Below are 11,728 nucleotides of genomic sequence, written 5' to 3'. Positions count from 1 at the left end.
AATATTAAATTAATACCCTTAAAAATTGGATTTTTACTAACCACCCCCTATGAATAATAAAAAATAGCATCTTTTTCAATACCTGTAAATCCACTAACATCTTTAACTTTTCTTTTGTCACACCAATATTTTAAAACTGTGGATGATATATTTATATTTTATTGATTTTTATAAAAGTTAGGTTTGTGTTCATTGGGTCTAGTCAGAATTCACCAAAGCCAACCTGTGATTCTTCTAATTATTCCTAATTTTTAATTTAATATTTTAATCTTAGATTTTTTTTTAATTTTTTTTTTAATTTTAGTTTTTATGATTGCTGTAATCATGAATAAGGAAGAACAGAAGGTTCTGTTTCTGGTTAATCTCTGAAAATTACAGGACCAGAAAATGTGGCAGATATTATGCAAATTAATCGATTTTTCCCATAGTTGTAATCATCAAATTTAATTTAGCTTTTGCACAAATGAACTAATATTTATAATTTTGGATCTTGTAATGAGATCATATATGAAGATAAACACGTAATATTCACTTTACAAGTCAATTGGCGAGAGTTGCTCTAAATAATTTTTGATATAGAAGAATAAGTTTAATATTTTTTTTTATTAGTTTGCAGCAATATACCTGATTATTATTATTATTATTATTATTATTATTATTATTATTATTATTATTATTATTATTATTATTATTATTATTATTATGCCTAAGATACAAGTAAACAATACAATATATTGGAATGAAGGTGGAGACTTGCACATCTTCATTTCTCTCTATTAACAAAATATATTTTACAAATCGTGTGATATATGAAGAAAGACAACACACAATCTAGAAATACACTACAAATACATATTAATAAGAAGAAAATTATAAAAAATTATCAAATAACTTGAAGAATATCGCTTCAATTAGACCTAAAAATGGATTGATTAGCGTAATAACGATTCATATTATTTTTAATATGAACCACTTTGATCTCTTTTGTATATACAAGAGTCTTTTAAGGTTGCAATTAGAGCTCCATCTTCATATTAGATGGTTGATCTCGAAAAAATGGTGCATCTAGATCAAGATTTTCACCAAAACCCATCTGAACAATGCTTTGAAGATCGTCTTGACCGAATCCTGGGAACTGCAAGAACCAATTCAAGCCCAAACTAATGATTAAAATCAATGTAAAGGTGTTTATAAACTATCATAAAGATTAAAGATTCAGTTGTTTACTTGATGAGTTTAACGAATACATGATGAGTTTAACGAATACATGAATTAATAAATTAAATTATTATAATTTTGTTTGTATTAAAAATACGAGAATAAATGTTTTCTTTTATACGTCAAAACTGTTTACAAGTTTAACCTTTCCTTTTAGCCGAATACGTTGTTTTTCATATTTTTAAAATCCTTAAACTAGTATATAAGACCTAAATGGGCGATTAAGGATTTTACCTGAAGAAAAGGTTCGGTTAATTGGTGACCCGATTGGATAACTGGGGCCGACCCGTTGAAGAGTACTTGTTGGTTTTGTTGATAAAAAGTCGATGTAGAAGATTGAACGTGGTGTGTTGGTTGAGATAAATTCACATTAGATTGATTAGCCTGCGATATAATTCATACACATATAAGAATACTCTCAAATCATAATTGAAAATTTTGGAAGACTTGAAAAAATAACATATGTTTTTAGACATTACGTTTTGTGAGAGTGGGTTATCCCCGTCAAAATCAAGGCACGGGTTTACTGTAGCTAACTTCATTGAAAGAAACTGTGCAAAAATAAAGATTACAAAAAAGTCAGAATTGCAAAAAATTTAAATAATTCAAAATTAAATATCGGTAAAAATCTAATGTTACCTCGACTTGTCTTTGCAATGACTGTACGTAGTTGATTATTTCATCGAGCATAAGTGCTTTTCCAGTTACCTAAACATCAAAGTCGTTATTATTTAGCTATTTTTGACACTAGAAAGACAGCCAATATTTTTACCATTTTTTACATTAGAATTAAGCAAAGTCTAACATTTTTACCATGTTTTGCCTTTAAAAAAGTTGAAAGTCCAAATACATAAGCCATCTTTACGATAAAAAGATACAAAACAACATTTTAGGCCAATTTTCACCTCGGAGTTTTTAGCCATTGTTTACCATTAAAAAGTAAAAACAATCAAAATCGACAAGTTTAATGCTTACCTTGTCACAATTTGGTACAAGATTCTGAAGAAGCTTCATTCGTTCACCTATCTTCTCCCTTCTGACCTGACAATCATATGCAAAATTGTGGATTTATGAGCACCAATCTCCAAAAACTGCCATTATCGAAGGAAGAAAGTTTTTAAGAAAAGCTTACTCTTTCTGCTAAGCTATGGCTATCTGTAGCTTGCCCTCTTCTTGCTCTAACGTGAATATAATCCTTTGGTGCCTCTTGTGGCTTGGTGTCTCCGTTTTCTTGCTCTGGTTTTTTCAATTTTTTCGAATTTGAATCGTCAATGGGTTCTTCCTCCTGAAACATGAAAAAACAATCCGATTTTTAGTAAAATTTGGGTCGAATAAGTTAAAGATTTCATATCGGATTCATTCATGTAATCGATATTGGTTTATTACCTTTTTTGCTGTTCCCTTGGAAGAACCACCTTTCCGTTTTCTCGTATTCGAATCTTTCTGATTCTTGAATCCAAGTTCCCCACTTGGAATTTGTTCAGAAACAGAGGATTCTTCATTAGAATTAGCAGCAGAGCCTGGTAATCTGCTAAGTTTCATGTTGATTTCTTCTGAATTCCTGTTATCTTCCAACCTCCCCGGAGATGGGGCGATTTTCAATGCCGGACTACTTGAAACACGAGGGAATTTCGCGTTACTTGTCAACGGAGAAGAACCATTAGATCCAATTTGAAACTCTGGGGAGTTTGGATTTATCCCCAATTGATGAGTTCTACCATTGAAACTACGACTACCGAAACAAGAAAACTTGGCTGCTCGCTCAGCAAAACCAGGATCCGCCGTGAGCAATGGTAGATTCGGATTCAATGGCATTGAATTCCGAATTCTGGGTAGGTTTTCTTTCATAAAATGGTCAATAATTGGTAAATTTAACTTGGGTGGTGATGGATTTAATGGTGTATTAGTATTACTGTACGGAGGCGGTGGAGTCATAGCAGCCGGAGAACCATCACGAAATTTTCCGATGAGTTCACGGACGGCGACAATGTCGTTGGATACTGTGGAATTAGAAACAGGGGAAGAGACCATTGAACTCAAAGCAGACTCGAAATGCGAGTAATTTGGCCGGGAAACCCCGTCGGCAGAAGCTTGCTCCCCCGGAAAATTCATCTCCGGCATCAACGTCATCAGCTTCCAGGGTGATTGAGACGACGGTTCAAACTGCAATCCGGCATTAAGGAAGAAGTCTCTATCCATGGCAGAACACAGAATTGGAAAATCTGGAGTTAAATACACAATCTTTTTGAGCTAAAATCGAAAACCCAGATCAGAAATTGTTCCAAAATAATATTGAATCACGAAAAACTCAAAAGAATCACATTATATTTATATGGGATTGAGTAAGAAGTCGAAGTGATGAATGAAGATTGTGGTGTTGGGTCTGATAATGAAAGTTTGGTGCGATGGTGATGCAAACAAAAGCAACACAAAATGATCGATCGAGGGAAGGTTTCAGGCTGAGTTACAATGAAGTTATATAGAAGAAAGTTAAAGGGGTGGGGGTGTGGGGGGGGGGGGGGGGGGGGGGGGGGGGGGTGCGGCTGTATGTTTGTGGGGAATATAATTGGGGAAAGTGTAAATGCCGGGCCTTCAACGTTAAAACACCAAACAAAAGGTTTTTCTACCCTTAAAATATGGGTTGCAACTAAAAACATCATTAATGAATTCATGTTTTATAAGAGTTTTTTTTTTTTTTTTTTTTTTCAAGATTTAGTACCAGATTACTAATTTATATTCTTATCGCGATCATTATTTCCATGTACTTTGTAGTGTAACGTTATAATAGTTATGTAATGTTGTGAAAGTATTTGACCATTGTGTATTTGTGTTATGTTTTTTTTATTAAAATATCATCAAAATAAAACATTTTTCTACCATCATGCGTCTTTTTTTTTTTTTTTTTTTTTTTAAGAGTAAATTACTGAAATCGTCTCTATGGTTTGGTGAAAACTTCACGTTTGGTTCCTAACTTTTCTTTTGCACTCGGATCGTCCCTATGGTTTGATTTGGTTGCGTTTTTCGTCTCTTACATACATAAAATTAGGGACCAAACGTGCAATTTTGATCAAACCATAGGGACGAAAATCGCAACGAAATCAAACCATAGGGACGATCCGAGTGCAAAAAAAAAAATAAGGACCAAATGTAAAATTTTAACCAAACCATAGGGATGATTTTAATAATTTACTATTTTTTAAATTTCTACCATCAGTCTAATGATCCTCACACTCAAATTGCTAGGTCACTTGTCCACTGTTGTTAAGTAATTATAGTAGAGAAAGGGTTATTTGCTAAAGTTTTAACATTAAAATTATGATTTCCAACTAGCCATTAAAAATTGTCAGTGCATAGGACCCTTGTTGTCAAAGGGACCCGATTTTTTATAGCATTAAGAAGCTTTAGTCGGAAATTTGTTGTTAATCTGTTGCTAATTAGTTGATAATTTAACGTCAATTCGTCGCTAATCATTTGGAACTAATCGGCTTCTGTCACCGTTCTCTTGTTAACTATATACTTAGCAATGGTCTATTGATGTTGAATCTTATCGTAAATAATTTGTGGATGAGACAATAATCGATGCATCGTAATTTTGTCAACATTTCTTGCTAGTCACCATTAAATGTAAATAATAACATTTGGAGTATATATACTTTTCTATTGCAAAGAATTAGATGCACGATGAGATACATTTTCACAAGATAAAGTATTTTATATTCCTTCTAAATCTTTTTTCTTCTCCATCAAATTTCTTTATCAAAGCTACTAGTTTGGTTTGGTTTAACATTACATTAATTACGCTTAATTTATAACACAATATCAGCACGGAAGCTCTAATCAAGGTTATTATACAAAGGAAATCACATCTATCTTAATCAATGTATGTATTACTTAGTAAAAACATTATTAATTATAAAAACCCCCCATCATATTAAAATAATAATAATACTAATAAATTAATGAAACTTATATATTATGGACTACTAACAATTTTTATTTCTTATACTAACATTTTTTTTATGTATTCTTATTTTTATACTAACATTTACATTATGCAACTAACTTTTATTTATGAATACTAACATTTATATTATGATACTAACTTTTATTTATGCATACTAACATTTAAATTATACTTATTTATATATGTTAATGTTTATTTATAATTTAGATACTCTTCATAATTTTATTTAAACATTTACTAATATTTATTTATGTTTCTAATTAGTAAAATTATACCAAGTAAAATTATGTATTAGTTATAAGTCTTTTTAAATTATCTCAACAGTTATAAACAACAAAAGCAGTGTCTATTTTTTTTTTTTTATCATAAATAAACATCTTTACCCACTTATTTTACCCCACAACAAATATTGCTCTCTTTTATCAAACAAATCAATTTCAAGTAATCAAGCTTCAAGATGATTCATCATTGATTTCAAGCAATACATCATCCCTATGATGTACATGCAAATCCTAATAGTTTTTGGATCTAGTTTGTCTAATGAACATGCAATTGATTATCCAAAGCCATTAACCCTAGATCTAATGAACTATAACTGAAATTAGGGTTTAGATCTTACCTTTGATTGTTATATAGCAATAACAATCAATCCTTAGCTTCAGAAAACTTAGTGTCTCAAGTGTTGCACCTCTAATGGAGTCACAAACACCACTAAGCAACAAAAACGAAGAGGGAAGATAGGGGAGGCACCAAAAATGTGACATCCCCAAAATCTCGGCCAGAAAAGACCGATTTCATTTATGTTTCTTAAAATAATTTCAGAGTAAATCTTTTTGATTTAAAAGAGTTGCGGAATTTGTTCCCAAAAACAAAATATGATAAGATAATATTTATCAAAGCATTTCATCAAGAGATGCATTTTCATTATATAATCAAAACTCGGGATGTCATGTTCCGATACAGACCATAAAGCATAAACGATAACACTACAAGTCGTTCAACAAATATATACATATACAGACTTGTAAACAAAACAACTCGATGATTCATCCATCTTATGCCCTTGCGCCACTTCCTATAATACAAATAAAACTGAGTGGGTCAGGCTTGGGAGCCTGGTGAGCATATAGGGTTTTCAACCCACAATAAATAAATTATATTTAATTTCACCAACCAACAATAACCCGATTACCCATTCCCGTTATCCTCACTTTATGTCTTTAAAACAACATCTATCTCAAGGGACCAAATCTAGGATTTTCATCGGGACGGACATTACTGCTAAGGGGTTTCCTCAACAATAGATATCCAAAAGGCAACCATGAGGGGGATAGAGTACACCGGTGAACACATCGTTAACAATACCTATAGGTTATGAACCTGCTAGCGTTCCACAAGACTGTCTAGAAAGAGTCTGTGGTCGTCATCCATACTCCGCTAGATGACTAGGTCAACAACAACAACATCGAGGCCTCTCATCTGTTTATCACACATCAACTATCGACCCATGTTCTACCCAACATATTAGTAGATAAAAATATATATTTTTATACATAGTTTAAAACTTGTATAAGATTATCATTCAATACATATTTGTAACGTCCGTAGATTCGGGCTAGTCAATTTAGAGGCAATAGGGGTCGAAAACGACTTTTCGACAAAAGATTATTAAGAATAAATAATCTCAACCAAGTTTTAGTATATGTTACAAGATTTCCGTACATATAAAGAGCGTCAAAATCCGAGTTATAACGAAGAAGTTATGACCCGTCGAAGTTTCGCGACGGAACCGACACGATACCGGGAGGCGTAAATAGTGAATTTATGATAGAGCGAGATTTAGCCTTAGTGATCTAAATGAAAGTCGTAGTATATGTTAAACCGATAGTGTGCATATAAAGAACATCTAAATCTGACTTCGTATGAGGAAGTTATGATTTTTCTAAGATTTAGCATAGCAATGCGCATCCTGAAATCTGAATTTTAGATCGGTCGATTTTTAGCCAAAATAATCTAAACAATAAATGAAGATATCGTTAATAGGAGTTAAACGATAAAAAGACAGTCGAAAACGGAGCTCGTATGCGAAAGGTATGGACGAAGCTTAGTCCCTACTCTTCGAGCATTGCGAATTCGATACAGTTTTGTAAATTCGAGATAGAATGAGAATTAGCCAACGAAGTCTAAATGAGAGTTGAAGATCTCATTAATAGGAACTCAACGGTAAAAAGACAGACAAAAACGGAGCTCGTATGCGAAAGTTATGGACGAAGCTTAGTCTCTACTTTTCGAGCACGGCGAATTCGATACAGTTTTGTAAATCCGAGATAGAATGAGAATTAGCCAACAAGGTCTAAATGAAAGTTGAAGATATCATTAATAGGAACTCAACGGTAAAAAGACAGACAAAAACGGAGCTCGTATGCAAAAGTTACGGACGAAGCTTGGAGACTACTTTACTATACAATTCATATAAATACAAGTTGAACTCTTCATAATTTCCTCACACCTTCAAACCTTTCTTTCTCTCTCCAACTTCTCTCTAACCTCCCTAAACCCCTCCCAAGTCTAGGGAACCTCCCTATCACGAGAAGAAAGCCCCGGAGCGCCCGACGGCTCCGAGAAGAAAAGCTTTCGGCTTGGAAACACTGCTCCAGCGAAGCCCGGTTTTTAATAAAAACCTGTTGTAAGTGAGTTACGCCTATACTATATTTAATATAGCTTTTATTTAATTATAGTAACATTATTAGGACCTTAAAATAATTATTTGGGCTATTATTATGAGTTATATTGAGTGTTATTTAACGCTTATATAATAGTAATAATAGCTAGACTATTAATTAGTCGCGATTAATGTTAAAACTAAACTCTAGTGGTATTAATACTAGGTTTTGGTCAAGGAAAAAAAATTGTTTTGAGATAACGAAGTGTTGTTCAAGTATTGAGTCACCACCTAATCAAGTGAGTGCATAGTTATTTTCAGCTTACACATAGATATGAAGTATTTTATATAAATTAGGTGCTATGTGTGCATATTATCTGAATACTTGCTATCTATGCTGGATGAATGTTTTATACATGTTTTCAATGATTTAAACTGTATATGTATTTTATATCTACAAAATGTGTTGGGTAAAACATGGGTAGATGTAATAGTTGTTGTGTGACAAAATAAAATAGTGATAGGCCTCGTTATAGATGTTATTAATGATCCAGTCATCTAGCGGAGTATAGATGACGACCACGGACTATTCTAGACAGTCTAGTGGAACACTAGCACGCTCACAACCTGTAGGTGTTTATTTGAACTGTGTGCTCACCAGATGTACTCCGTCCCCCACATGGTTGCCTTAAGGACATTTATTGCTGAGGAATCCCCTTAGCAGTAGTGTCCATCCCGATGATAGTCCTTAGACTAGGTCCCTTGTGTTAGATGTTTTAGGGGTGTAAAGTGAGGATAACGGGAATGGGTAATCAGGTTTGTTTGGTTTGATAAAGTTAATAAACGTATTTATTGTGGGTTGAAAACCCTATGTGCTCACCAGACTCCCATGCCTGACCCACTCAGTTTCTTGTATTACAGGTAGTGGCGCATGAGCATAAATGTGATATCTTGGGATGAGAGATTAATGGATTTTAGGCCTGTAAATACGGAATAATGTAGTAAGGTCTATATTGTATTGTTTATGCTTATGATCTGTATCGAACATGACATCCCGAGTCTTTTTAATGAAATACATTTCTACGGAAATGCTTTTGATAAATCTTTATCATATATTGTTTTGGGACAAATTCCGCAACTTTTTTTTTAAATATTACTATGATTTTTAAACAAAGCATAAACAAAATCGGTCTTTTCTGACCGTGAAAATGGGGATGTCACAATATTCCACATAATAGATGAGGCACACCCACATAACACGTATTTCATAGAGAATAAATCATATCTATGAGATAGAAGAAAGTGAATATACAGTCACACACATAACAACAAAATTATACACATAACACATATTTCGTATACAATACTTCATAATTATGCGTTAGAAGAAAGTAAATACACACTCACTTGATCAGAAGATGATCGGACAACACTACGACTTGTAGAAGTAGTATTCTTCGGTAGATCTGGAAGATCTTCACAAAAACCGGGCTCCTCCTAGGCAGAGCTTCAGCTCGGGAATCACACTTCTTAGGATCTTCGGGGATTCGGGTCTTGCTTCGGGGCTCGGGAATAATAACGGGGCTTCGGGGTATAAATGGCACGCAAATCGAGGCAAAAACTAGAGAGAAAGGAAGAATTTGGAAAAAGAATAAGGCTGCACTCGCTTGCCCTTTTATAGGAGGCTGAGGCCTCGCAGTACGCTAGGCGTACAGCTTTACGCGGGCCGTACACCTCCGAAATCATCATTGCTTACGTATATGAAGAACTCGAGTGCGAGGCGTGTCATGCTTCGTTGTATGTTGGGCGTACAGCCCTATGCTGGGCGTAACTCGGATAAGTCCGGTGACTCCCCTTCGGATAATGTCGGATTTAATAATTAAATTTAAATTTTAATTATTTAATAAACTTCGAAAATTCATATCTTCTTCGTACTGCTCACGTTTTTTATGACTTTTCAGGGCCATTTGGAGCATATGGATGATTGTGCAAATTCGGGAGGCATTTGTGGATGCTTTGGAGCTTAATTGGAGTCTAGACCAAGGATGGATGCCGGAAAATGATCAAGAACTGCTTGGAAAGAAAAAGGACAATCAAAAGAGCCAAAAAAGTAACATGTGATCGCACCTTGTCTCCTTGAGATCGTAGGTTACCCTTTGCGATCGCAGGTTTAGTCGTAGCTTGCCTTCCTAGTTTTTTCGAGCCACGAAGTTCATCATCTTAGCAAAAGTGATACATGCGATCGCAGGTTGTGCCCTTACAATCGCAGGTTGGTCAATTTGCATCGAAATGGCAACGTACTTCATTAAAAAGGCTCGTGACTCGTTTTGGGTGATACATGCGATCACAGGTATACCCTTTGAGATCGCATGTATGGCGTTTTGACAGTTAGACATATAAATACAGCCCCATACTCTTCCAGTAACCCTAATTGGCAATTCAGATGCGATTTTCATAGGTTTTCAAGTGAAGAACGCAGATCTATAGGAGACAATTCGATTCCTATTCATAGTTTAGTAAGATTTATCGTTTAGATTCTACTTCTACTATTTGTAATCCGTTTTTAGCCATGTCATGTTAAAAACTCATATTTCAATTTTATCAACCTTTTCGTATGATTAATCATTAGGCACTATGTTTGACTATGATTACTGTTTAGTTTTATCAGTTCTGTGTTAAGTTAAGTGTTTCATTTTTATTTCAATTTCTGTTCGCCACTTAAATTGTTTGTGAATCATTCCAGTCATTTAACTATTTTGGATTAATTAGTAAAAAGTGACATATATTAGATTAATTCTGCATTTAGGATTAACTCTAGTATGAAATGATCAAACAAGTTTTAACGCCTCCGAGCTTATGAGAGGTATTGAACTTTACTGGGAATTACACTGTGTCTAATGCAACTTTTCTTTGTTAGTCAAGAGCTTGTTTGGTTAATCTAGTAAAAAGTCAGATTTAATTCAAAGAACTTATTTTGATTAAATGATTTTGTAATAGAGGTCGCTAAAGCTTGTTAATGATCCTTAGTACCAATTTAAAAAAGTGCATAGTCAAATATTGTGTTGAAGGTTAATTACACGATTAGGGGAGTTATCGCGAAACTGGAATTGCTTTCTCTTAATTGAAATTTCATCACTTTAAATTTAATCATTTTCTTGTCATTTTCAATTTCCACTAGTTTAATTTTCAGAAATAAAACCCCCCTTTTATGTTTATTGCATTCATCAAGAATTAGTTCATACCATACGCAAAGAGGTGTAAACGTTAGGACGTGTCCTTGAGGATCCAACCCTGCTAACCTGTACTACCTGTTAGTGCAATAAAGTAGTTTATATTATATTCTTATTTGTTAAATTGTATACGACAACGGTCTTAACAACTACATTGTTAAATTTCATAGATCTGATGTGGAGTTTTCTCATCTTTTCAGTTGTGAAAACTATTTGGCCAAGATCACTATCAAACTTCCAGAACCCAGATCTTAGCAGAAGGTTCGATTTAAGATCCAAAACTTGGTTATGTCTACCTCAAAAAGAAGACCAATCGAAGGGAATTTTTCAAAGTACATGACAAATACCTCGTTCCAACCAAAATTCTTCAGAAGTTCATTTCAAATGTTTCCAAGAGTGATTCTTCTGAGCATATCAAAAAGAAATTTATTGAGTATCTCAAATGGTACATCGAAATCCGAAGCTAGCTCCAGAGTGCTTACTTGTTTGTGTTTGATGAAGCTAAGTGATGAATTGGATGATTGCTAAGGTCACGTAGCGGTAGATTATTAGAACAAGAATAGTGAGCCTTAAGCAATTTGAGGGGAAGCATTTTAGAGGTGATGAATTTTGAGTCTATAATGTGCATTAATAGATACAAGTACTATTTTATTC

The 11,728-nt window shown here is 33.8% G+C and overlaps 1 protein-coding gene across 1 annotated transcript; it reads right to left on the bottom strand.

The window, feature by feature from the left end:
- Nucleotides 1-732: 732 nt before the first annotated feature.
- Nucleotides 733-3,684, bottom strand: LOC145048452 (transcription factor bHLH62-like). The gene is made up of 7 exons (XM_078996933.1): nt 2,605-3,684; nt 2,351-2,503; nt 2,194-2,259; nt 1,858-1,926; nt 1,698-1,769; nt 1,453-1,602; nt 733-1,135 (listed from the first exon to the last, which is right to left on the bottom strand). Exons 1-7 carry the CDS (start codon nt 3,415-3,417, stop codon nt 1,016-1,018), a joined length of 1,443 nt encoding a protein of 480 aa, XP_078853059.1. The 5' UTR covers nt 3,418-3,684; the 3' UTR covers nt 733-1,015.
- Between the last annotated feature and the right edge of the window lie 8,044 nt (nt 3,685-11,728).

The sequence above is a fragment of the Lactuca saligna genome, chromosome 5 (assembly GCF_052625555.1).
Source record: "Lactuca saligna cultivar CGN05327 chromosome 5, ASM5262555v1, whole genome shotgun sequence".
In the NCBI taxonomy this organism is placed as follows: Eukaryota; Viridiplantae; Streptophyta; class Magnoliopsida; order Asterales; family Asteraceae; genus Lactuca; species Lactuca saligna.
Note: the sequence above shows the minus strand (reverse complement) of the source record. Positions and strands in the feature narration are given on the sequence as shown.

Coding starts and splice junctions, on each gene's coding strand:
- LOC145048452 (XM_078996933.1), bottom strand. CDS start 3,417: ATGGATAGAGACTTCTTCCTTAATGCCGGATTGCAGTTTGAACCGTCG. Junction 2,504..2,604: donor CCAAGGGAACAGCAAAAAAG/GTAATAAACCAA, acceptor TTCATGTTTCAG/GAGGAAGAACCCATTGACGA. Junction 1,603..1,697: donor ATAACCCACTCTCACAAAAC/GTAATGTCTAAA, acceptor ATTATATCGCAG/GCTAATCAATCTAATGTGAA.